Source organism: Acomys minous, assembly GCF_964271855.1.
Source record: "Acomys minous genome assembly, chromosome: 13".
NCBI classification, from domain to species: Eukaryota; Metazoa; Chordata; class Mammalia; order Rodentia; family Muridae; genus Acomys; species Acomys minous.
In genome coordinates, this window is record NC_140495.1 from 12838963 (window position 1) to 12863216 (window position 24254).

Genomic DNA, 24254 nt, shown 5'->3' on the forward strand with positions numbered 1-24254 from the left:
ACAAGGTGTTGTGGAACAGTTATTAGACTCTAGTTCCCAAATAATTGAGACAGAAACCTTATGTTTATGATAAGCTTTAAAGCACTAGCGCTGGACAGATATCAACCCTCTAAGCTATTTTGCTATTTCCCAGCTCCTCACCCCAAGCTACTTGCTATAATTGTTCGTGCCTGGGCTGCTTCTGGTCCATCAGGCCAGCCCTCATGGTCACGTGCTCATGGTCCGTACTGACCCATGGCGACTTCTTCCTCTCTAGCGTCTTCTCCTGTTTCTCTCTCCTTCCTTGTGGTCCCCATCTGACCGGAAGCTCAGGAACCTAAGCTCCGCCTACTTCTCTTCTGCCCAGTTACAGGCTTCTAGTTATTTTTATTGACGAACGAACTTGAAATTGGAGAGCAAGGTCTACACAACATCACTGCGTACGGGAGAATGCACTCATCTGGGTGGCAACCAGGTATTGGAGACCAGTATTTAGCACTTGAGCGCACAGCACCAGACCGAGCCCCAACAACAAGGACCCAAGTTTGGAACTCCAGCAGTAGTGAAAAGCAGGGTGTGAAGTCATGTAGTCAGTCCCTCCAGCACAGGGTAGCTAAGACAGGCAGCCAGTGTGGCCACAACCGTAATCTACAGGCTCAGTGAGAAGCACTGCCTCACAGCAGTCATAGTAACAAACAAGGCAGTGAAGTAAGGACGATGTCGCGTACCAAGCGCTGCGCTCCACACAAACGCGCACACAAGGCACGAGGTTTTTACATAAAAGGCTGATTTTATTGAGATAAAACTGACATTAAACTATCAACAGTCTATTCGTGTAAAATTCTACACTTCTGCGTTTTCACGTATAGTTCTCACATCTTGATTATAAAACTTGAGTATGAAACAAACTTCCACAGCCATTCAAGTAAGAGAACTCATCAACTTGAAACATTTTTAACTGTTAGAGAATAAAGACATTTTCCAGCTCTTCATCTCTCGGCCTACTTCTCACCATTTGTTTTTTATTTGTTTGTTTGGTTGTTTTTGTTAATGTGACCCTCTACTGAGCCATCTCCATGTGCCTTGAGTATGCTACCTACCTATTTTATTAAGGATAAAAATGCTTGGACTTTACTGACTTAGGTAAAATACCAAAATACCAAGGTACCAATATTAATCTTTCTTCTTTCCATTTTCTGGGAGTGTATGTATGTGTTGCATGGTTTTGCATGTGTGTGGGGTGCACCTGTGTTGTGTGTGCGTGGATAGGCCAGAGTTCGAATCACCCTCTATCATCTTTCCTCTGTATTCACTGAGGCAGGGTCTTCTGTTCAAAACAGGAGCTTCCGGTAGGCTTGATAGCTAGGCGGTTTGCTCTGGGCACGCCCTGTTTCTAATTCCCAGGACTGGAATTACAGGTAGGCCCCCTGGTTTACTCAGCATCCTCACTCTGGTCCTTAGATTTGGGTAGCAACAGCTTTAACCACTGCACCATCTCCCAGCCCTAGCAACCCTTACATTTTAGATTTAAAAATTGTGTGTACGTGGCTACTCTCTTACAATTATATGATTCTAAAAGGAGATCAGTTCTTCAGGTAAGAAAAAGTAAGAACCATTAAAAAAAAAAATCTCCTCCTGTCCCAGTCTAACAGGTTAGGTCATGCTGTATAGTATGGTAGCCACAAGTGGCCATTTAAATACATTGCATTTAAAATGTAGTTTTTGAGGCTCATCTGACACTAGGTGTTCCATGCCTGGACATTATAGCATCTAACAACACAGATACAGAACGCTTTCCCCGCTGCAAAGGCTGTAAGCGAGCTGCACTGGCCTACGCTAGGAAGGGGGCCACTTACACAAACAAGCCACACAAGTGTATTTCTCTCTTATCTTCAGGACAACCAGCTACTTCCTGTCTGTTTTAGCCTAAGACACTGGTATAAAAATAGCAGCTTTATACAATTCTTCCAGCGGTGTAACGTGATACAAGAAACTGAGCCCTGAAGAGACTGACGTCACAAGGGCTCCTGCTAGCCCACAGCTGCACTCGATGAGCAGAGATCTCCCGTTGTGTGGCTCCCATAGGGAAGCCGCGCTAGGGGTCGTGAGTGTGGACTCCTCACTCACCCTGAGGGCCTCTCGGTTCTGAGGACCAACAGGTGACCCCTCGGGGCAGGATGGCTCCCTAAGCGCGTCATTCAGACCTTCCCAGGCCCACTCCGTCTGAGTGGCCAGTGCCCCACACGCTGCACTCCTGGCCCCTTCTTTCCACCCTCGAGACCCAAATCATACCTTCAGGCTTTCCTGAGATTCAAAATACAACTAAAAGCATACTTGCTGAAGTCAATTTAAAATGTGGAAATTGCAACTTGCTTAAACTCAAAGAGCATTATTCTCAATAAAACTTGAAGAGTAATACTGAGACATTTTCTAGGTGGTAAACTCTCATTTTCATTTTCAGCACTCCAGCCCTTGGTTCTTGAAAACAATGCACCCAGTTTCAAAGCTTGTTCTATATGTTGTGATTTAAAAAAAAAATAATATATATATGTACATATATATTTCCTAAAATATTAAATGTGCATTATATAGAACCAGTATGTGCAAATTTGTCTAATACTCTTAATATATAAGCAAATTCATCAGTCTTCCCATGTTTGAAACTTGGAAATTATTCTTAACACTGATGATGGTAGCTTCTAGACTTTGCCCTTAGGAACAGGCCACAAGAAGTAACACATACACAAAGATTTAGAGCAGAGCGCAGTAGATTTTGTGGTCTTCATGGGGATAGGATCAAAGTTGAAGGCTAAATGACACTTTGGTGGTGTAACTAGGAACTGCTTCTGCAAGAAAGAAGAAATACATTTTTAGCTTATTCATTCACTTAAAAAAATATTTATTTATCATTTATACAGTGTTCTGCCTGCATGTAAGCCAGAAGAGGGCACCAGATCTCATTATAGATGGTTGTGAGCCACCATGTGGTTGCTGGGAATTGAACTCAGGACCTCTGGAAGAGCAGTCAGCGCTCCTAACCTCTGAGCCATCTCACCAGCCCCCTCATTCACTCTTTTTAATTAATCAATTTATTTTATGTATTTGTGCATTTTGCCAGTATGTATGTATGTATGTATGTATGTATGTATGTATGTATGTGCACCATGTACATACCCTGTGTTCCTAGAGATCAGAAGTGGTTGTCTGAGTTCCTGAGACTGGAGTTAGAGTCAGTTTGTGAGCCACTGGGTGGGTGCTGAGAACCAAACCCAGGTCCTCTGGAAGAGCAACCAGTGCTCTTAGCCACTGAGCCATCTCTCCAGGCCCTTATTCATTTGTTCTTATAATGAAATATAGCCACAATGTAGTGTCTCGCATGGATACACAAAGTAATGACACTTCGTGCTTTAAGTATGAAGAGGATGCACCCATCACCAGTGGGCAGCCAATAGGCTCTGGAAACCGTATGACCATATAGTAACAAAAGCTTGGCAGATAAAATGTGCTGGACGACGGTGGCACACGCCTTCAATCCCAGCACCTGGATGGCAGATGTGACCATATAATAATAATAAAAAGTGATGAAAATGATGGTTAAGGATGTGGGGCTGAAGACAGCAGGTGGTGTATGAGAGATGAAAGCTATTTCTAAACCAACCCTGCTCTTACTGAAATAGTCTCCCCAGAGCTCCTCCCCTGCTCCAGTCTCTCCCTTCACAACCAAGTTGCATCTACAGGTGGCCTGTGCCAACTAGAAGAGGTAGTCGCTTTGGGGGCTGCGGATGTAGCACGGCGGTAGAGAACTTGTCTGTAATATGCAAGACTCTGAGTTTGAACCTAAGAAACAAAGCAGGTCCCAGCTCTCCCTGAGTTACCTGACCACCTACCTCCCCAGGATCATCAACACGCTATGAAAAACAAATTCGAGTGGACGCCTTCCTTGGCTGGCCAACCGAGTTTTCCGTGTGTGTGTGTGTGTGTGTGTGTGTGTGTGTGTGTGTGTGACATTTATACAGGCGTTTGGTTTGGATGAGTTGACATTTTTTAATTTTTAAGTGGGCTTCTGAAATGGGATCTTATCTTCCTATTAGCTTAGAATGCTATTTTGTCAACATAATCCAAAGGTCACTTACTGGGAGGTGAGATAACGCAGGGGACAGGCACTTAGCCATGCAAATGTGGTGAGAGAGGCAAAAGGAGGGAACAGACTCCACAAGCCTGACTCCTGACCCCGACTCATGCACACTTCAGCACACAAGTCTAGCCCCCAGCCCCCACCCCTGACATCGGGCACACATGTACACATACAATTACAATACATGGTTTTGTAATCTAAAGGTTACATAGTTGGTAATACAACCCTCACAGTTTAACTGTGTGTTTCTCACCCTCTGTGTTCTAGCGTATAGCTGATATATGTACCAAGCATGAAGCATGCTTGGAAAACCTCACATTTCAGGCAGATGACCAGTGCAAGATCCAGCCAGGCAAAAACCCAGAATGGACACGGGAGGTGAGCACACAGGGGAGCTCCTGGGGATGGAAGAGTCGGTTTTCTTTAAGGCCCTGGTGGGTTGGTTGACCATGCTCCAGTGGAAGGCCACATATTTAAGAGTATATAAGCAATACCAACTATACTTGAGGGTTTTTTTTGTTTTTGTTTTTGTTTTTGTTGTTGTTTTGTTTTCAAGACAGGGTTTCTCTATGTAGCCCTGGCTGTCCTGGAACTAGCTCTGTAGACCAGGCTGGCCTAGAACTCACAGCAATCCACCTGCCTTTGCCTCCCTGAGTGGTGAGATTAAAAGCATGCACCACCGCACCCAGCTAAATAAGCATTTTTAAAGATTTATTTATTTTTATGTGCATTGGTGTTTTGCCTGCATGTATGTCTTTCTGAGGGCTTTGGGTCCTTTGGAACTGGAGTCAGACAGTTGTGAGCTGCCATGTGGGTGCTAGGAACGGAAGCCAGGTCCTCTGGAGGAGCAGCCAGTGCTCTTAACCACTGAGCCATCTCTCCATTCCACTTAATGAGTTTTTTTTTAATGTATTTATTTTTATTTCATGTGTATTGCATGTATATCTGTGTGAAGGTGTCAGATTAGAGACAGTTGTGAGCTTCTGTGGGTGCTAGGAATTAAACCCCAGGTCCTCTGGAAGAGCAGCCAGTGCTCTTAACCACAGAGCCATTGCTCCAGTCCTTGATGACTTTTTTAAAAGAGAGAGAGAGAAAAAAAACAAAATTGGGTAGGGAATGTGGGTGGACCTGAGAGGAGTGAAGAGAGGGTGAATATGATCAAAATACATTGTGTGAAATTCTCAAAGAACTAATAAAAATGAGAAGGAAAAGTCTCCCATTCTAAGAAAATGCATCATTTTGGTTCACAAATAGTTACAAACAATCTTTTGTCAATTTGACTTATACTGATGTATGTATTTCATGAGCAGCTGGAGTTTTATATAATATATTTCAGATAGCTTTACGTTTTCCCAACTCACCTCTTTCTTTAAGGTCTTCAATATATGCTTTCATAAATTCTTTATCAAAATGCTGGCGATCCTGTTCACTTTCTACTGTTTCCTCTCTGTCTTCACATTGGGTCTTATCAATAGGATTGTCCATAAGGCTTATAAATCTGTTGGGGAAAGTGTGGAAAGTAGCACATGTTTACTGTGAGTGTTCAGCTGCCATGCTCCTCCTCTTCTGTGGCCTGGAGAGCTGTCTCAGCAGTCACTGAGAGCACTGGCTGCTCTTCCGGAGGAACTGGGTTCGAGTCCCAGCACCCACGACCACCTGTAACTATAGCTCCATGGGATCCAACACCATCCTCTGATCAATGAGGCCACCGGGTACCCATGCGCTCTACATGCAAAGCACGCCCATAAAATAAAATAAGTACATCTTTTTAAAAAGATAAGAATATAGGAGGCAGAGGTAGATGGATCTCTGTGAGTTTGAGGCCACCCTGGTCTACATAATCAGTTCTAGGACAGTAGTGTTATGTAGAGAAGCCCTGGAGAGAGAGAGAGAGAGAGAGAGAGAGAGAGAGAGAGAGAGAGAGAGAGAAATATTTAATCACTCTTTGATTTTTTTTTTAATCAGTATTTAAAGAGTGTGAAGATATTGTTCTTGTGGAAAAAGCAGTTTCTTTAATTGGTGCATTTGCTCATTCTTTCTTTTTCTCACTGGCCACGTGCACCTCATCATTCTTTTTCTTTAATCACTACTCAGAGTCTGGGGATGTGGCTCAGTTCGCACTGCGCCCTGGTTTTGATCGCCAGCGTCACAGAAGCAGTGCAGGCCTGCAGGAGGAGGAGGAGGAGGAGTTCAAGGTCATCCTCGACTACGTAATTGTTTGTGGCTGAGCCATACGAGACCCTGTCTAACAGAAATGGAAAGACGCGGGTCGGCCAGCCAGGATCCCGTTTTTCCTTTATCTTGCTCACAGTACACCATCCAAGAATTTTGGTTTTGGTCTCCTCACAATGCTAAATGAAGGTATACGTGAGGGTCCTGAGGGTACCGACCGTCTCCTTGCTTGCCATCTTTCTATCCACGTGGGAGTGAGCAAGACTTCACCCCAGATTACAGCCAGCATCCCCTTTGCATGGATGGTTGTCTTTGTTTTAGGGTTCACTGAGGGGAGTTAGAGAGAGGAGGCAAACAGAGAAGATTCCTTGAACAGCGTCTGGCCTATTTAGGGCCACAGGGATGTAATCATGAAGAGGCCCCGCCTATGTCTCCACCGCATGCTGCCCGTTTGGCAAGTAGTGTTTTCGCTCCCTAAATTCGGTGCCCTATCCTCCTCAGGGCATTCTCAGGCGTATGAGAATCATCTAACCAGGCTCCTAAGACAGCAGCCTGGAGCCCTTGCCTGTGTCCCGGGGAGCCAGTCCTGGGAGTCGTCGTGTCCACACACACCCCACCCCCGCCCCGCTCCCGTGTACTCACTTTAAAGGCGTGGAGGCATCGCAGAGGGCAGTCGGGAGCTCCACCAGGTGATCTCCACTGACAACCAGCAGGGTGAGTTTTTTGAGGTTGAGCATGGTTTGCGGAAGGTAGGTCAGCTTGTTTTTATACAGGAGGAAGCTCTGCAGCTCTTCCAGCCTGCGGAGAGGCAAGGGGTCAGGCCAGAGTCCACTCCACAGCAAACTACGGTGCGTTCCCGCAGGAAAAGCCTGCTCGGCTTATTTACCACCGAAGCATGCGTACAACCACGAGCTTACTCTTCGCATTTAGATAAAGTTATTATTTCTTAAATACATAAAGCTGTGCACGTTTTACTTTTTGCTGACGTAATCACCCACTGAAGGCACAGATTTAGCAAGTTTGAACAACAAAGAACAAGCCACCATGGGGCTTCAAAACTCAATAGACTCCCTGTAAGTGTCTCCTGCGTGTCCCAAGGTTATTGTAATAAGAAACAAATTTGAGCCAGGCTTGGTGGCGCACGCCTTTAATCCCAGCACTCGGGAGGCAGAGGCAGGTGGATCACTGTGAGTTAGGGGCCAGCCTGGACTACAAAGTGAGTCCAGGACAGTCAAGGCTACACAGAGAAACCCTGTCTCGAAAAACCAAAAAAAAAAAAAAAAAAAAAAAGAAAGAAAAGAAAGAAAGAAACAAATTTGAGCAATGCATTCCTTTTCATACAATGTACTTACTCTTCTCTCATTATATATGTATTATATACTATATATTAATAATATATTATATTATATTATATATTAAAGTAGGGAGAAAGCCACCGAACAAAGATAATGAAAAAAAAAAGTGTTTTAAGTTTGTTTTATTTTGCTTTCTAGTTTATTCTAGTCTGAAGACCTTCCCTCCAGATTGTTCTTGGTTTTTATGGGTTTTTTGTTTTTGTTTTTGTTTTCATTCATTTACAAAGTCTTCTGTAATGCCACAAATATCTCAAAATTCCTCTGCCATTTCAAACACAAGCAAGTCTTGCTTGGTCTCATTAGCCCAGGAAGTGCCACCATTCGTTCCTCACAGGGACCAAGAGCAGAGAGATGTCCCTGGAGTGGCGTTCAGACCTAAACTGCACGCTGGTCTGTAACTCATACAGTTTGCTTATGCTCCCATGTAAATAAGAATGTAAACTCCAAGAAAATACAGGCTGTATTTCATCCACTAAGCACAGCCCACTCTCCAGGCCCGCAGTAAGAAGCTAAATAACATCAGTGGCATGAATGAATCAAACTAGCTTGCATGTTTCAGTGGTTTTTGTTTGTTTGTTTGTTTTCTTTTGTTTTTTGAGACAGGGCTTCTTGTGTACCCTGGCTGTCCTGGACTCACTTTGTAGACCAGACTGGCCTCGAACTCACAGTGATCTGCCTGCCTCCGCCTCCTGAGTGCTGGGATTAAAGGCGTGCGCCACCACCACTCAGTTTAAGAATTATTTTTAAGCCGGGCATGGTGGCTCACACCTTTAATCCCACCACTTGGGAGGCAGAGGCAAGTAGATCTCTGTGTTCGAGCCCATCCTGGTCTACAAAGCGAGACCAGGACAGCCAAGACTATATGAAGAGCACTGTCTCAAAAAATAAATAAATAAATAAATAATAAAAATAAATAAAAAGAATTCTTTTTATTTTTTAATTACATGTACCTGAGTGAGGTACCAAAGAAGGCCAAAGTGTTGAATCTTCTGGAGCAAAAGTTACAGGCAGTTGTGAACGTCCCAGTGTGGTGGGTGCTGGGATCTGAGCTCAGGTCCTCTAGAAGAGCAGTTAAATACTCTTTTTTAGCTGGACATGGTGGGACACACCTTAAATCCCAGCACTCTCGAGGCAGAGGCAGGTAGATCAAGTTCAAGGCCAGCCTGGCCTATAAAGCCAAATCCAGGACAGCCAGGGCTACACAGAGAAACCCTGTCTTGAAAAACCAAAACCCAAAAACAAACGTACAAACTTTTTTTGTTTTGTTTTGGTTTGGTTTTGTCTTTTTAAGACCAGGTCTCTTTATGTAGTCCTGGCTGTCCTGGAACTTGAAATGTAGGCCAGACTGACCTTGAACTCACAGAAATCTGCCTGCCTCTGTCTCCAGACTGCTGGAACTTAAAAGCATGTGCCACCACACCTGCTACTAAGTACTCATAATAACCGAACTTTCTCTCCAGCCCCTTCACTTTATCTTTAATTTTTTTTCAAATTACATATGCTTATGTGTACTTGTGTGTATTTGTGTACATATGAGTTCAGGTGCCTGTCAGGTTAGATCCCCCACCACCCCCACCACCTCCAACCCCAACCCCCACCCCCAAACCCCAGCTGGAGTTGCAGGTGGCTGTGAGCCATCTGATGCAGCTTCTGGGAACTGAATTTGGGTCCTCTGAAAGACTCTTAACGACTGAGCCATCTCACCAACCCCCTCCATCTTATCTTTGAGGCAGGGTCTCTCACCAAATCTGGTGATTACCAGCTGGCTAGACTGGCTGCTACAAGCTCCCTGGCCCCTCCTGTCTTTGCCCACACAAGCACTAGGGTCACAGTTGGGCAAGACTGTGAGGGCTCCAACATGCTTCCTCATGCTCGCACACCAGACACTTTGCCCACTGAGCCATCTCCTCAGACCATAATAATTGCTTTTAAAAACAAAATAGCAGGGGCTGGAGAGATGGCTTAGTAGTTAAATGCACTTGTCTGCTCTTCCAAAGGACCTGGGTTCAATTCCCAGCACCCACATGGCAGCTCACACCTGTCTGTAACTCCAATTCCAAGGGATCTGACATCTTCACAATAACGCAAATAAAGGTAAATAAATTATCTAAAAAAAAAACAAAATAGCTACACAGATGTAATTTAATGACATAACTAACATGTCAATTCTATGTAAAGATTATGCACCTTAAATAGTAAGTGAATAGTAATAAAAATTTTTCTCGCTTCCTGTCGCGGCAGCCATCGGAGAGCAGCAGGCATGGCCCTGCGCTACCCCATGGCCGTGGGCCTCAACAAGGGCCACAAAGTGACGAAGAACGTCAGCAAGCCGAGGCACAGCCGGCGCCGCGGGCGCCTCACCAAGCACACCAAGTTCGTCTGGGACATGATCAGGGAGGTGTGCGGCTTCACGCCCTACGAGCGGCGCGCCATGGAGCTGCTCAAGGTGTCCAAGGACAAGCGCGCACTCAAGTTCATCAAGAAGCGGGTGGGCACGCACATCCGGGCCAAGAGGAAGCGGGAGGAGCTTAGCAACGTGCTGGCAGCCATGAGGAAGGCGGCGGCCAGGAAGGACTGACGCCCCCTCCCTCAATAAACGTCTGTGCACAGTTAAAAAAAATTTTTTTTTCATTTGATGTTCTTCTAAAGAAGAGTGATGCTTCTCTATACATAATAAATTTTCTTTTCAATTTCTGTGAAATAAAATTAACCATGTTATTCTATGAAAGACTGACGCCTACTCAAGAAGCTCTTACCAGGGCTACAGAGATGGCTCAGCAGTTAAGAGCACTGACTACTCTTCCAGAAGTCTGGAGTCCAATTCTCAGCAACCACATGGTAGCTCACAACCATCTATAACGGGATGTGATGCCCTCTTCTGTCATGCAGGCACACATACAAATTGAATGCTCATGCACATAAATAAATAAGTCTTGAATAAAATAAAAGAGGCTCATCTGGGCATGGTGGTGGTGCACGCTTTTAATCCCAGAATTTGGGAGGCAGAGGCAGGTGGATCACTGTGGGGTCAGCCTGGTCTACAGAGTGAGTCTGGGACAGCAAAGGCTACACAGAGAGACCCTGTTTCAAAAAACCAAACCAAACGAACAAAAAAAAAGAGGCTCATATCAATCATTTTAGCACTTAGGAAGCTGAGGCAGGAGCATTGTGGGTTCTGAGCCCTTCTAGGCTACAGTGTATGTCCCTATATCAAAAATCAAAAAATAAGCAAGACAAAAAAATCTCTTCAAAGCTGTTTGTGGTGGCACATGTGTATGTATCATGGACTCAGGAGGTCTAAGCGGGAAGATCATGAGTTTGAGGCTAATCTGGGCTACTTTGCAGGATCTGTGTCCAAAAAAGGGGGGCAAGGAAGGTGCAGTAAGAGAGCTCTGCAGGTAAGGGTGCCTAACAGCCTGAATTTGATCTCCTGGCCCCGTGTGGCAGAAGAGAATCAGCTCCCACAAGCGGTCCTCTGACCTCTCTTCCCAAGCATGCACAAACACTCCATTTTGAAAAAGCTTTCCCCCCCCCACCCAGGGCGGGTGTGTTTTGAGATAGGGTTTCTCTGTATAACAATAGTCCTGAACTCTTTGTAGACCAGGCTGGCCTCGAACTCACAGAGATCTGCCTGCCTCTGCCTCCCGAGTGCTGGGATTAAAGGTGTCCATCACGCCCGGCTGAAAAGGCTTTTTTAAAAGCCAGGTGTAGTGTCGTATACTTTTAATCCCAGCACCTGGAGGCAGAGGCAGGCAGATCTTTGTGAGTTCAAGGTCAACCTGGTCTGTATAATGAGTTCCAGGCCAGCCAGGACTATAACAGGAGAATCTGTCATTACACAAATAGGTAAATAAAGACTGAAAGAAATCAAATTTGCCAAGACAATGAAGATGCATTCAAATGCATACATACATACATACATGTATGTGTGGCACACAACGGAAATTGCTTTTTCAATCATTTCCTAGAAACAAACTCTGGAAATTTAGTTGATTTCAAAGACTATTTATGTGCTAGCACATCTCTGTGCTAACAGTCTCAGTGTGTTAGTAACCAGTTTATATACCTCACCTTGGAGTGCAAGTAGCTACCTGTCTATATCTTGCGGCAGGTCACTCAGGTTATTGCTGCTGATGTCCAACCACTGCAGACGACACATCCGCAGGACACAGATGGGGATGCTGGAGAACTTGTTTGCTGAGATATCTACAAATGTAACTTGCTTCAAGTTACTCAACTAGGAAAGAGTAAGAGAACATGCTAATTACCCTGGTTGTTAACATGACAGGATTTAGAATCATCATGGAAATGAGTCTCTCTGGGAGCATCCTGGAGGGACTATGCAGACTGAGTTGACTGTGTTTGGAAGACCCACCTTAACCGTGGGCAGCACCATTCCCTAGGCTGTGGTCCAGGGCTGCACAAAAATGGAAAAGCAAGCTAAGCACCAGCAGCATCCATCACTCTCTTGACTATGCCGTGTTGAGTGGCTACCTCAAGCTCCTGCTGACATGGCTTTTCCTGCTACGATGGACGGTACCCTCCAAGAGTGAGCCAAGTAAAGCCTTCCTCCCATGAGTTGCTTTTGTCAAGTGTTTTAAAATGGCATCAAGACAAGTAACCAGGGCTGGAGAGATGGCTCAGAGGTTAAGAGCATGGGCTGCTCTTCCCAAGGTCCTGAGTTCAATTCCCAGAAACCACATGGTGGCTCATAACCATCTATAGTGAAATCTGGTGCCCTCTTCTGGCATGCAGGCAGAACACTGTAAACATAATAAATAAATCTTAAAAAAAAAAAAAGGCAGGTGACTAATACACCTAGTGAAAATGGGAATTAAGATCAACTAATAATGTTCAGAATAATGTTTCTTCCTCAAAAGCATCCATGAATATATGTATAAAAGACCGGACTCGCCGGGCGTGGTGGCGCATGCCTTTAATCCCAGCACTCGGGAGGCAGAGGCGGGTGGATCGCTGTGAGTTCGAGGCCAGCCTGGTCTACAAAGTGAGTCCAGGACAGCCAAGGCTAACACAGAGAGACCCTGTCTCGAAAAACCAAAAAAAAAAAAAAAAAAAAAAAAAAAAAAGACCGGACTCACTCTGTTTTGGAGCACCTACTATCCACTGTACTTCCTGCTGGGGATGCTAAAATAAGCTACATACTATGGCTGCCCTTGGGGAGCTGGCAGTTCCATAAATAAGCAAAGTAGTTAGAGCTTGTGACAAGTCTCAACTTTCAGGAAATAAAGAGGGAATGTGTCCAGCAGTATGAGGAAATGGTCAGGGGTCCAAAAAGATTTCATGGGGCACAGAAAATTGGGTCTCCCAGATTGAGGAGCAGCTTGTGTAAAGTTACAGAAGACAGAGTTTAAGTCTTCTTCTTCTGTTGTTGTTGTTGTTTGTTTGTTTGTTTGTTTGTTGAGACAGGGTCTCACTACAAAGCCCTGGCTGTTCTGGAGGTCACTATGTAGAGCAGGCTGGTCTCACAGAGATCAGCCTGCCTCTGCTGGGATTAAAGGTGTGTGCCACTAAGGCCAGCTGGAAAGTTTAAGTCTTATTTGCAACATGCCAACTCAAACACATGGGAGATATATTCTACTTCAGTGCAGATCTGTGAATTTTGAACAAACCTGAACAAACATTTTATACCTAGAATTGTTTATGAATGTTTGGTAGCTGTTGTGAAACATAAAAGAAGCTATTTTTTACTAATGTATGTAATTTGAGAATCTGTGAATAAAATTAGAGCTGCCTCTCAAAGCACGTTTGCAGGCCACCAAGAAAGCTCGGTGGATACAAGCATTTGCAGCCCAGCATGATGAGTTCGGATCCCCAGGGCTCACACTATGGAAAGGAAACCAGCCTCCAAGAGTTGTCCTCTGACTTCTACACGCACCCACACACAGAGACACACACACACAGGTACACATATACACCCACACACAGGCACACACACGTACACACACACACAGGTACACACAGGCACACACACACAGGCACAAAACAAATAATTTCATAAAGAAATTGAAAACACAGTTTTTCAAAATGATTAGAAACACAGAGCTAACTGCACCAATAAAGAGTGGTAGTGAAAAGCAGAAGGAAGAAGCACTGGGCTTCTGCCCGTATTTAGTTTAACATGAGCCCCACCTTCATATTGTCAAATACACTGTACAGAAGGGACACACTGATTATGTGCTTGCCTGGGATCCGGAGAAGTGAATGTGAAGACAGCGTGTGACAGTGAATGAACAGGGAGCCTTGCTGGGTGCCTATAATCCAGTCTAGGCTTGTGTGGTATTTTGAATGAAAATGGCTCATGGGAAGTAGCATTATTTGAAAGGATTAGGATGTCTGGCCTCGTTGGAATAGGTGTGGCCTTGTTGAAGGAAGTGTGTGTCACTAGGGGTGAGCTTTGAAGTTCCAGGCTTACTCTCTCTTCCTGGGTTGCTACCTGCTAACCCAGACGTAGAACTCTCAGCTCCTTCCCCAGCGCCATGTCTGCCTGCATGCTGCCATGCTTCCCGCCATGATGACAAGGGGCTAAACATCTGAACCTAGGAGCCAGCCCCAGTGAAACATTTTCCTTCATAAGAGTTGCTGTGGTCATGGTGTCTCTTCACAGCAACAGAAATCCTAACTAAGACAGGCTGTCTTCATAACAAAAGAGAATAACATGCTTTTTTGGTTGGTTGGTTGGCTGGTTGGTTGGTTGGTTGGTTGGTTGGTTTTTAAGCAAGGGTTATGGGAAAGGAGAGAATTTCAATTGAGAAAATGTCTCCATAAGATCAGCCTGTAGAAGCCGGGCGTGGTGGCGCACGCCTTTAATCCCAGCACTTGGGAGGCAGAGGCAGGCGCATTTCTGTGAGCTCGAGGACAGCCTGGTCTACAAAGTAAGTCTAGGTCAGCCAGAGCTACAGAGAGAAACCCTGTCTTGAAGACATCCCACCCCCAAAAAAAGATCAGCCTGTAGGGCATTTTTTTAACTAGTGATTGATGCGGAAGGGCCCAAACGATTATGGAAATTACAAATAAATCCTAGAGTTAAAGACTAAAACAGCTAACCTAAAAATCCAATCTCAGGATGGGGCAGTGGTGGCGCACTCCTTTAATCCCAGTACACGGGAGGCAGAGGAAGGCAGATCTCTGTGAGTTCTAGGTCAGCCCAGGGCAACACAGAGAAACCCTGTCTTGAAATTCCCCTTCCTCCCAAAACAATCTAGTCTCAAGAGGCTAAGGTTGTTTGAGGCCAAGAAAGGATACACAGGAAGACCTAGTCTCTCAGAGAGATGGGGGCGTAAGGGTGAGGGTAAGTGGAGGTGGGGGAGACCCAGCAGAAGAGTTCAACATCAGATTCAAATCAGCAGAAGAATCAGAGAGCTGAAAGGCGAGCCAAAGAAGCCATCCAGCCTAAAGAGGTTTCAGGAGATGAAATCCGCATGAAATGTAGAGAGATAGCTCAATGGTTTTGAACATGTGTTGTTCTCACAGAGGACTGGGGTACAATTGGTCACACCCACACTTGCAACTATCTGTAACTCCAGTTCCAGGGGACCTGGTGCTCTCTTCTGACCTCCAAGGGCACCAGGCATGCATGTGGCACACATAGATACATATAGACAAAACCATTTCTACACATAAGTAGAGCAGGCAGGCAGGCAGGCAGGCAGGCAGGCAGACAGACAGACAGACAGACAGACAGACAGACATGAAATTTAGGCCTTGGCAGCTAAGAGAACCTGCTGATTTGCGGAAGACCTGAGTTTTGTTCCCAGCAACCACATGGTAGCTCACAAGCATCTCAAACTCCAGTTCCAAGGGGTTCTGATGCCATCTTCTGGCTTTTATGGGAATTGCACACATATAATACACAAACCCAACACATATAATAAACAAAGGCAAAACATTTATACATTAAAAATAAATAAACAAGCCGGGTGTGGTGGCGCACGCCTTTAATCCCAGAACTTGGGAGGCAGAGGCTGGTAGATCGCTGTGAGTTCAAGGCCAGCTTGGCCTACAAAGTGAGTCCAGGACAGCCAAGGCTACACAGAGAAACCCTGTCTCGAAAAACCAATAAATAAATAAATAAATAAATAAATATAAATAAACAATTTCTGTTTTGTTTTTTTTAAAGATGAAATCTATAATATCTTCTGGCCATCTCAAGCACCTTGTACCTGTTATTATAAGGCCTATGAAAATGTTAATACATTAGACAAAGACCTTAATCTAAGGATAGAAATTATGTGATTCATATATATATATATATATATATTTTTTAGACAGGGTCTCATGTGGCCCAGGTGAGTCTTGAGCTTTCTGTGTAGCTTAGGATACTCTTGAACTTCCTGATCCTCCCACAACTACCCGTAGGTGCTGAGGTTACTGGCTTGTGCCACCAAACTCAGTTTTCATGAAGTTCTGGGGTCAAACCTGCTCAGGGCTTTGCACACCCTAGACAAGGGCTCCACCTACTAAGCAATAGCCCTGGCCTTAGAAATATTATTAAAAGCAGATGAAGTGAAATATCTCAATTTCACCCAATATATTTTTATTTTATGCCTATTTAATAGATGATGTCTCTTATCTAGAGTGAAGATCCTATTTACTATTCAGGATTTGTTACTGAGACAAAGCTGGAAATGAAGGGATAAATCTTTTTTCATATGGCTATGACTGGCTGATGTGGTGCTGCAGATAGAACTTCAGAAATGTACAAACATTAAAAATAGTCATTTAGACTCATTCTGTATTCATGGAAAAGGTGACTTTAAATGATCGTCTGATAAAGTAGAACAGAGAAACGTGAACAGTCTTTAATCACCAAATAAAACTCAAGGAATATTTTGTGCTAACAGAGGTAAGGACTGCCGCAGGCCCCTGGAGAGGGTTGCTGCTGGCGAAGTTCTCACGAAGCGCTGCCTGGTAACACCGGTCTCCCGGTGAACGCGCTCCGCAGTGGTGCAGCCAGGACTCACCAGCGCCCCGCCCCCCCCCCCCCCCCCCCCCGCTCATAACTGCGCATGCTCTAATTCCCAGACCCGGAACTCTATCTTCACTCAGATGTTCAGAGTGGAGAGTGAGGTAGGTCGTCGTTCTGTCTTGGTCCCATGACCTTAAGCATAAGCAATCCTTAGACAAATCCTTCAGAGAACACTCTGTATCTGATCCTGCGTCACCCCCTTCACACCCAGGTTCAAGACGGCGCTGTCAGTCGTCTGCATGCCGTAGAACACACCCCTCTCAGACACACAGAAGACCAGAGCTCACCTTCAGGATCTATCACCTATGCTCAGATTTACGTCTTCCCACTGTTATTCTGTGCTCTCACCCTTACCGTGAGGAAATCCTGAATCTACTTTTTAATCCACAAGTTTATCTTTTTGGAAAGTTTATGTAACATTCTTTTAAGATTGGTTTCTTTCATCTATGGTGTTTTTCAAATTCTACACTTATGTCATATTTAACATCTATTAAATAATAAATATATTTAAGAATTAGGCAAGGGTCTTAATTTCCCCCAAGACCTTCTATTGAGTTTGTTGTCATTCCTCTATCAAATAATCTTGGTGATTTAGGTGAAAAATCAATTGATTGTAAATATAACATAGTTGGGCATGGTGGTGCACATCTTTAATCCCAGCACTCAGGTGGCAGAGGCAGGAAGATCTCTGTGAGTCTGAGGCCAGCCTGGTCTACAGAGCAAGTCCCAAGACAGCCAGGGCTACATAGTAAAACTCAACCTCAAAATAAAAGTATATATATATATATGCCTACATATTACAATATATAAATATATTATAGAGGGTTATCTCTGAAATCTCAGTTCTGTCCCATTCTTCTGTCTGTCTGTCTGTCTGTCTTTATGTGAATTTTATGCTGTAACTTTATAGTATGTTTTGAAATTGCATAGTATAAGTTATCTGGTTTTGTTTGACAACTCTTAAATCTTCATTTAAAGCCTAAGAGCAACCTAGCAACCAGAAAACATACAAACAAGCGCTAGAGCCTTTAGTAAAGGCTTCTCACTGTCCAGGGCACTCCATGTCTTACTTCAAAGGGGAGCTCCATCAGGTCCAGATTCCCAGAACAGTCCAGTCTCTCGAGGTTCTCACAGTCTCCCAGCTCCGGGGGGATGCTCTTCAGATGGTTGAAACTCACATTGAGTTCTTTCAGGTTCTTTAAGCACCCTGGCAACACAAAAAGTTAGCTCACATCACTAAGTGTCTTACACATGCCAGGCTTGGGTCACGCCATTCCACTGTTCGTGCTGTTGGGTGGGTTTCACCTCTCTAGTCATCCTGTGTGACACCATACTAAAGTGTGTATTGGTTGCTTCTCTGTTGCTGCAATAAAATACAGCGACCAAAAGGGACTTAGAGAGAGGATGCTTTGGGGCTGCAGGGACCTCTTGGTGATTAAGAGCACTGGCTGCTGCTCTTCCAGAGGAGCTGGGTTCAACTCCCATCATGCACACGGCAGCTAATAACCAACTGTAACTCCATATCCAGGGCATCCAACATCCTTTTCTGGCCTCTTCAGGCACTGCGTGCACATGGTGCACAGTCACAAGGACAGGCAAAAATAAATAAATAAATAATCAATGTTTAAAAATCAAAAGAAAAAAGTTTATTTTGGTTTTTGGTTCCAAACGGAGAGTCCATAATGGCAGAAAAGCATGACATGGAAAGCAGAAGCAGGAAGCTAGCTGATCGCAAGTCCTTTCCCTGCAGGAGGAGAAACAAGGCTGTCACCTCTCAAAGGCCGCCCCACTGGCACCCTTCCTCCAGCAGAGCTCCGCTTCCTAAAGGTTCCACATCCCCCAAACAGCGTCACCAGCAGGAACCAAGCGGTCAAATACAAGAGGCTGTGGGAACATTCCTCACTCAACCACTGCAAGGTGTGAAGGGTCAAGTCAGGTACCCACAGTGTGCGCACCCCATAAGGAGTCGAATCATAGGCCATGATTTTGAAGATGGGTGAAGCTCCAAGGGATGGCAGAAACGGCTGCTACCTGCTGATGGGCTCTAACAGGAATGAGCTAGGTACAGGCAACACACGAAGTACTGTATGCGTGAAAAATGACCAAAGGGAACAGTTTACAGATCGCGTGTAGTGTACCATCCAACTTTCACATCTTCATTCTTTACATTATGACATGCCATGCTTCCCAAAGAATATATAAGTCAAATATATAAGTCACGAGAGGTGTGAGCACATCCAGGAGAGCAGGAAATTGTCAGAATGATTGGGGAAAAAAAATACCGTATTCTAGTTCTGATTCTTTTTTAATTTTTATTTTATTTGTATGTGTATTTATGTGCACCACATGCAAACAGGTCGGAAGAGGACATCGGATTCCCCCCTGGAACTGGGGCTACAGGCAGTTGTGAGCTGCCATGCTGTGTGGGTGCTGGGAGTCAAACCTGGGTCCTCTGCAAGAGCAGTAAGCACTTAGCGGTTCAGTCATCTCTACAGCACCTTAGCTCTGATTCTTGTTTGAGAATATATGCAGCGGGGCTGGAGAGATGGCTCAGAGGTTAAGAGCACTGACTGCTCTTCCAGAAGTCCAGAGTTCAATTCCCAGCAACCACATGGTGGCTCCCAACCATCTATAATGTGATCTGGTGCCCTCTTCTGGCCTGCAGGTGTACATGCAGGCAGAACACTGTATACATAATAAATAAATAAATATTTTAAAAAAGAAAAAATATGCAACTAGCTCCAACCTAGAAACTAGCACAAGAATAAACTAAAAATAAATAAATAAATAAATAAATAAATAAAATAAAAAAATCACATCATAAATATCCTAAGGAAGCAAATACTTTATCATTCTTAAGCTAATTCTAAATTAGTAAACCAAAAATGACTGCTTACGTTTGCAGAATAGCCCCACAGTCTTCACATTTCCTGCCACGTGGTTGCTGGGAATTGAACTCAGGACCTCTGGAAGAGCAGCCAGTGCTCTTAACCTCTGAGCCATCTCTCCAGCCCTGATCTTTCTCTCCTACTACTGCCAATTGTACATTTTTCTAATGCTGAGCTGATCTTAAGATCTGGAACGCATCATAGACTATATTTTCTTGTTCCATGGAGCCAAAACTAACCTTTCTTTCTTTAAGTTATTTGTATCAGGTCTTTTGTTATAGTAACAGGGGAAGAGGAAGAAGAAGAAGAAGAAGAAGAAGAAGAAGAAGAAGAAGAAGAAGAAGAAGAAGAAGAAGAAGAAGAAGAAGGAGGAAGAGGAGGAGGAGGAAGAGGAGGAGAAGAAGAAGAAAATAAATGAATACATTGTGCAAAATGCTGACTGTTATGCTCTGCACAGGAATGAGGCAAGTGGAGGTGGCACCAATAAGACATGAGCACCTTTGAATAACAGAACTAGGTGCCCAATACTTTAGTGTTGATTGATTTACCCAGCCTCATAAGCACTAGAGAGCAAAGCACACTATGATCTCCATGCTACAGTTATGGAACTAGAAGCATTGCTTGGCCCCAACTCCACACACTGGCTTCCCATGCTGCCCTCAGTTGCAGCTCCTTTGTCCTCCCCTGTCAGTGTTCGTCAACCCTGGCGGCTGCACATGGGGGAAGTCTTATAGGGAAGCTTTTAAAACACCAGTGTCTAACCCAGCTGTGGTGGCACATGCTTGCTAGCTCAGTCCTTGGGAGGCTGAGGCAGGAGGGTCAGCGGGCATGTGGAAGTCAGAGGACAGCGTGCAGAGGTCAGTTCTCTCCTTCCACAACGTGGGTACCAGGGACTGAAGCCGCTTGGCAGGCTTGGCAGCAAATATCTCTGCCTGTTGAATCATTTTACCAGGGCACCTTTGTAGTCTTGCCACACTGAGTACCGTAGAACAAAACTGTCCAATGACTGCCAGTCTAGTGTCCTAGGACACTTGAGAGTGGAGCTCTATTCAGCTGTACCAGGAATGTTCAGCCTTTTGACGTTGTGACATGACATTGTCATCTGCAAAGTTCAAGACTCAAGCAGTGAAGTTTTATATGTATATATACTTTTTTTTTTAAAGCGCAGTGTTTTATTTTGTGTTAGACCACATTCATAGCTTTCCTGGGCCTGGTGTAGCTCAGATGCCATGGGTTCTAACTCAGACACCAAGAGAAAAAAATACATCAGTGATCGTCGTAATCTTCATTCTAAGAAGATTCAACCGGACAATGAAGTGATCAAAAATTATTAAATGCTGATCAATCAAAACAATGTAAGCTCAGCTAACCTTGCCAGTGGACGACTAGACAGACACAATATATTTTATTCTACCATTACAATAGTCTTGTTATTACTGTGTCTCTACTCTGCCTCCCAAGTGTGGGGGTTACAGGTATGTACCACCACAGCCAGCAACAAAAAATTCTTTTTTCAAGACAGGATTTCTCTGTGTAGCCTTGGCTGTCCTGGACCCGCTTTGTAGACCAGGCTGGCCTCGAACTCACTGTGATCCACCTGCCTCTGCCTCCCGAGTGCTAGGATTATAGGCGTGCGCCACCACGCCCGGCAACAAAAAATTCTTAAAGCGTTGCCCACTCACCTGACTTCAGGTTTCAAAGCAACGGTCACATTTCTCTCGGTGCTAAATCATGCAGTTAAACCGTGGTACTTCATTTCCCACAGGGGACAAAGCCACTGTGAACCAGTGGCTCTGGAACCAGGGAGACAGCTGAGGGACACCCAGGAGCAGGGGGAGGAAGAAACAGGGTGTTTGCCCTGTGTCGGCTGCCGGATACCTGTCTGCTCACCATGGAAACGGCCCAAGATTCCCGGCGAGGAACCTACCGATTTCAGCTGGAAGACACGTGATTTGGTTTTTTGGCAAATCCAAAATTCTCATCGCTTGAAACAGCTTGATGAACGGAGGAATGCTCTGAATGAGGGTGCTGCGAATGTGCCACTCTTTGAGGTGGGTCTGCTCCTTCAGCGAATCCGGCAGCTCCTGAAACACAGGGACCAGCATCCCTCAGAGGCAGCCCCTCAGCGCCCACAAGCCTGAGAGGCCAAGGATTCATTCAAAGTATAAAAGGCATGCGGGAGCGTCATGGGGGGGGCGGGGGTGTGCAAAACCACAGCCATGTCTGTAGAAGCCGGTGGTGGCTGTCACTAATTTCTCAATAGCAGATCAGCCTTATTTCAGATGCGTGATGTTAAAATCAAGTCCTAGTCGGGCCTAATGTGCAGGCCTGGAAGTCCGGCTGTTTGGGAGGCAGAGGCAGGCGTATCACAAGCTGAAGGCCAGCCTGGACAATTTAGTAAGAACCTATCTCTGACTCTAGCTAACTATGCTATTTAGTGTATATAGTCATCGGAATAAGGGGGAGAGTAACTAAGCAGCACACCGAATGTACTCCCCTGAGCTCCCACAAGTATAGGCAATACACACACACACACACACACAGAGAGAGAGAGACACATCATATATAATACATATAGTTAACACAGTTATATTATATATACACACATGTTATATATATGAATCCTAGTGAACACAGACGACCAATCTCCCAATATTTATCAACAACATATTTTTGTTTTGTTTTGTTTTGGTTTGGTTTGGTTTGGTTTTGGTTTTTTGAGACAGGGTCTCTCTGTATAACCTTGGCTGTCCTGGACTCACTTTGTAGACCAGGCTGGCCTCGAACTCACAGTGATCTGCCTGCCTCTGCCTCCCAAGTGCTGGGATTAAAGGCGTGCGCCACCACGTCCGGCCTAACAGCATATTTTTAACATCTTCCAAAAAATAAAAAATAAAAAAAAGAGAGACATCAGGTGGCTAAGTTGGTAAGGCACTGAAACCTTAAGTCTGGAGGTCTGGGGTTCAAACATCTTCTAAAAATAAAATCTGCCCTATATATTCCACTCTGGCATGTACAAACTTTGAAATTATGACAGACATTGTCATCTACAAATTTCACTCTTGAGAACTACACAAATTGAGTTTAAAAATGTGGGAGAGGGGCTGGAGAGATGGCTCAGAGGCTAGGAGCCCTGGCTGCTCTTCCAGAGGTCCTGAGTTCAATTCCCAGCAATCACCTATAATGTGATCTGATGCCCTCTTCTGCAGATAAAGCATTCATATTAAATAAATACATACATACATACATACATACATACATACATACATACATACATACGTAAGGGAAAGCCGGATATGGTGGTGCACACCTTTAATCCCAGCACTGAAGAGGCAAAGGCAGGTGGATCGCTATGAGTTTGAGGTCAGCCTGGTCTACAAAGCCATTCCAGGGCAGCCAAGTCTACACAGATAAACTCTGTCTCAGAAAAAACAAAAAACAACTCAGGAGGTAGAGGCAAGTGAGTCTCTCTGAGTTTGAGGCCAGCCTGGTCTTCATTGCAAGGTCCAGACTGATCAAGGATACATAGTGAGACTCTGCGAACAACATATAATAATAATAATAATAATAATAATAATAATAATAATAATAATAATAATAATAATAATAATAAAGTCAGCCAGATGTGATGGCACATGCCTTTAGTCCCAGCACTCAGAGGTAAAGTGAGTTCCAGAACAGCAGAGGATACACAGAGAACCCCGTCTCAAAAAAAAAAAAAAGCTGGGCGTGGTGGCGCACACCTTTAATCCCAGCACTTGGGAGGCAGAGGCGGGTGGATCGATGTGAGTTCAAGGCCAGCCTGGTCTGCAAAGTGAGTCCAGGACAGCCAAGGCTACACAGAGAAACCCTGTCTCAAAAAAACATTAAAAAAAAAAAAAGAAAAGGGAAGAAAAAAAGCAAAACAAATGAAATAAAATAAAGTGAAGGGCCAGTGGAATGGTTTACCAAGTAAGCCACAGCCTACCAACCAGAGTCCAATCCCCAGGACCCACACTAGGGAAGGAGAGCCAATCCCCCAAAGTTGTCCTCTGATCTCTACATGTACACACACACACACACACACACACACACACACACACACACACACACACACGCACATGCACACGCACTTGCACGTACACATCCTGGTTCAGAAAGATGATCTCACTACTTGAGACCAAGCTTGATGCCCTGAGCTCAGTAACTAGGCACTGTCTGTGCACCTACCCGATCTAGCACGCAGAACAGTCCCCTAGTTAATTCTCACCACAGCCCTGATGCACACAAGGGGGGCTGGGGGTGTGGCTCAGACACGAAGCCAGGGAATCAATCCCCGGAACTACAAAAAGAACAGATTTTCTTCAGTGCATACAAATGGAGCATTCATTTAGCCAAGGCTAAGGCTCAACCTCAGGTATAGCACAACCCTGAGTGCCCACGTCCTACAGACAGACGGACAGACAGACACCTCAACTCACCTTCCATTGTGCCCCTGAAAGTTCAAACACAAATGGGCTGCTCCGTTTGTCTCTGTCCTTGACTCTATGAGTGGCGACTGAATTCCTCTCTATCTTCTCCAGGAGCCTTGTGCTGGTGTCTACGAAGCCGTTCCTGCAGTACTGGGCCTGCGGCACACCCTTCCTCCGGCACTCAGCCACAAAGTCCCACTCCTCCTTTATCCTAAGACAGGAAACCCAAGACTAGTTATTTCCTGGGGAAGTAAGCAGCCTCAGTCCTCTGGTTCCCTGGAACCTGGT

General features: G+C 44.8%; 2 protein-coding genes across 3 annotated transcripts in view; one reads left to right on the plus strand and one right to left on the minus strand.

Annotated features, from left to right (window-relative positions):
* The window catches only part of LRRC2 (leucine rich repeat containing 2), a 29132-nt gene continuing 4878 nt past the window's right edge, over positions 1-24254 (minus strand). For both annotated transcript variants that reach the window (XM_084753254.1, XM_084753253.1), the window contains exons 3-9: positions 23976-24177; positions 21443-21599; positions 17698-17834; positions 11733-11878; positions 6929-7084; positions 5476-5612; positions 1-2825 (exon numbers count right to left, since the gene is read on the minus strand). In XM_084753254.1, coding sequence (XP_084609380.1) covers positions 2776-2825; positions 5476-5612; positions 6929-7084; positions 11733-11878; positions 17698-17834; positions 21443-21599; positions 23976-24177 — 985 coding nt within the window. In that variant the 3' untranslated portion in view covers positions 1-2775. The remainder of the gene's footprint in view (positions 2826-5475; positions 5613-6928; positions 7085-11732; positions 11879-17697; positions 17835-21442; positions 21600-23975; positions 24178-24254) is intronic.
* On the plus strand, positions 9842-10246 carry LOC311581202 (large ribosomal subunit protein eL36-like). Its single transcript, XM_084753256.1, has one exon. It carries the CDS (start codon positions 9902-9904, stop codon positions 10217-10219), a length of 318 nt encoding a protein of 105 aa, XP_084609382.1. The 5' UTR covers positions 9842-9901; the 3' UTR covers positions 10220-10246.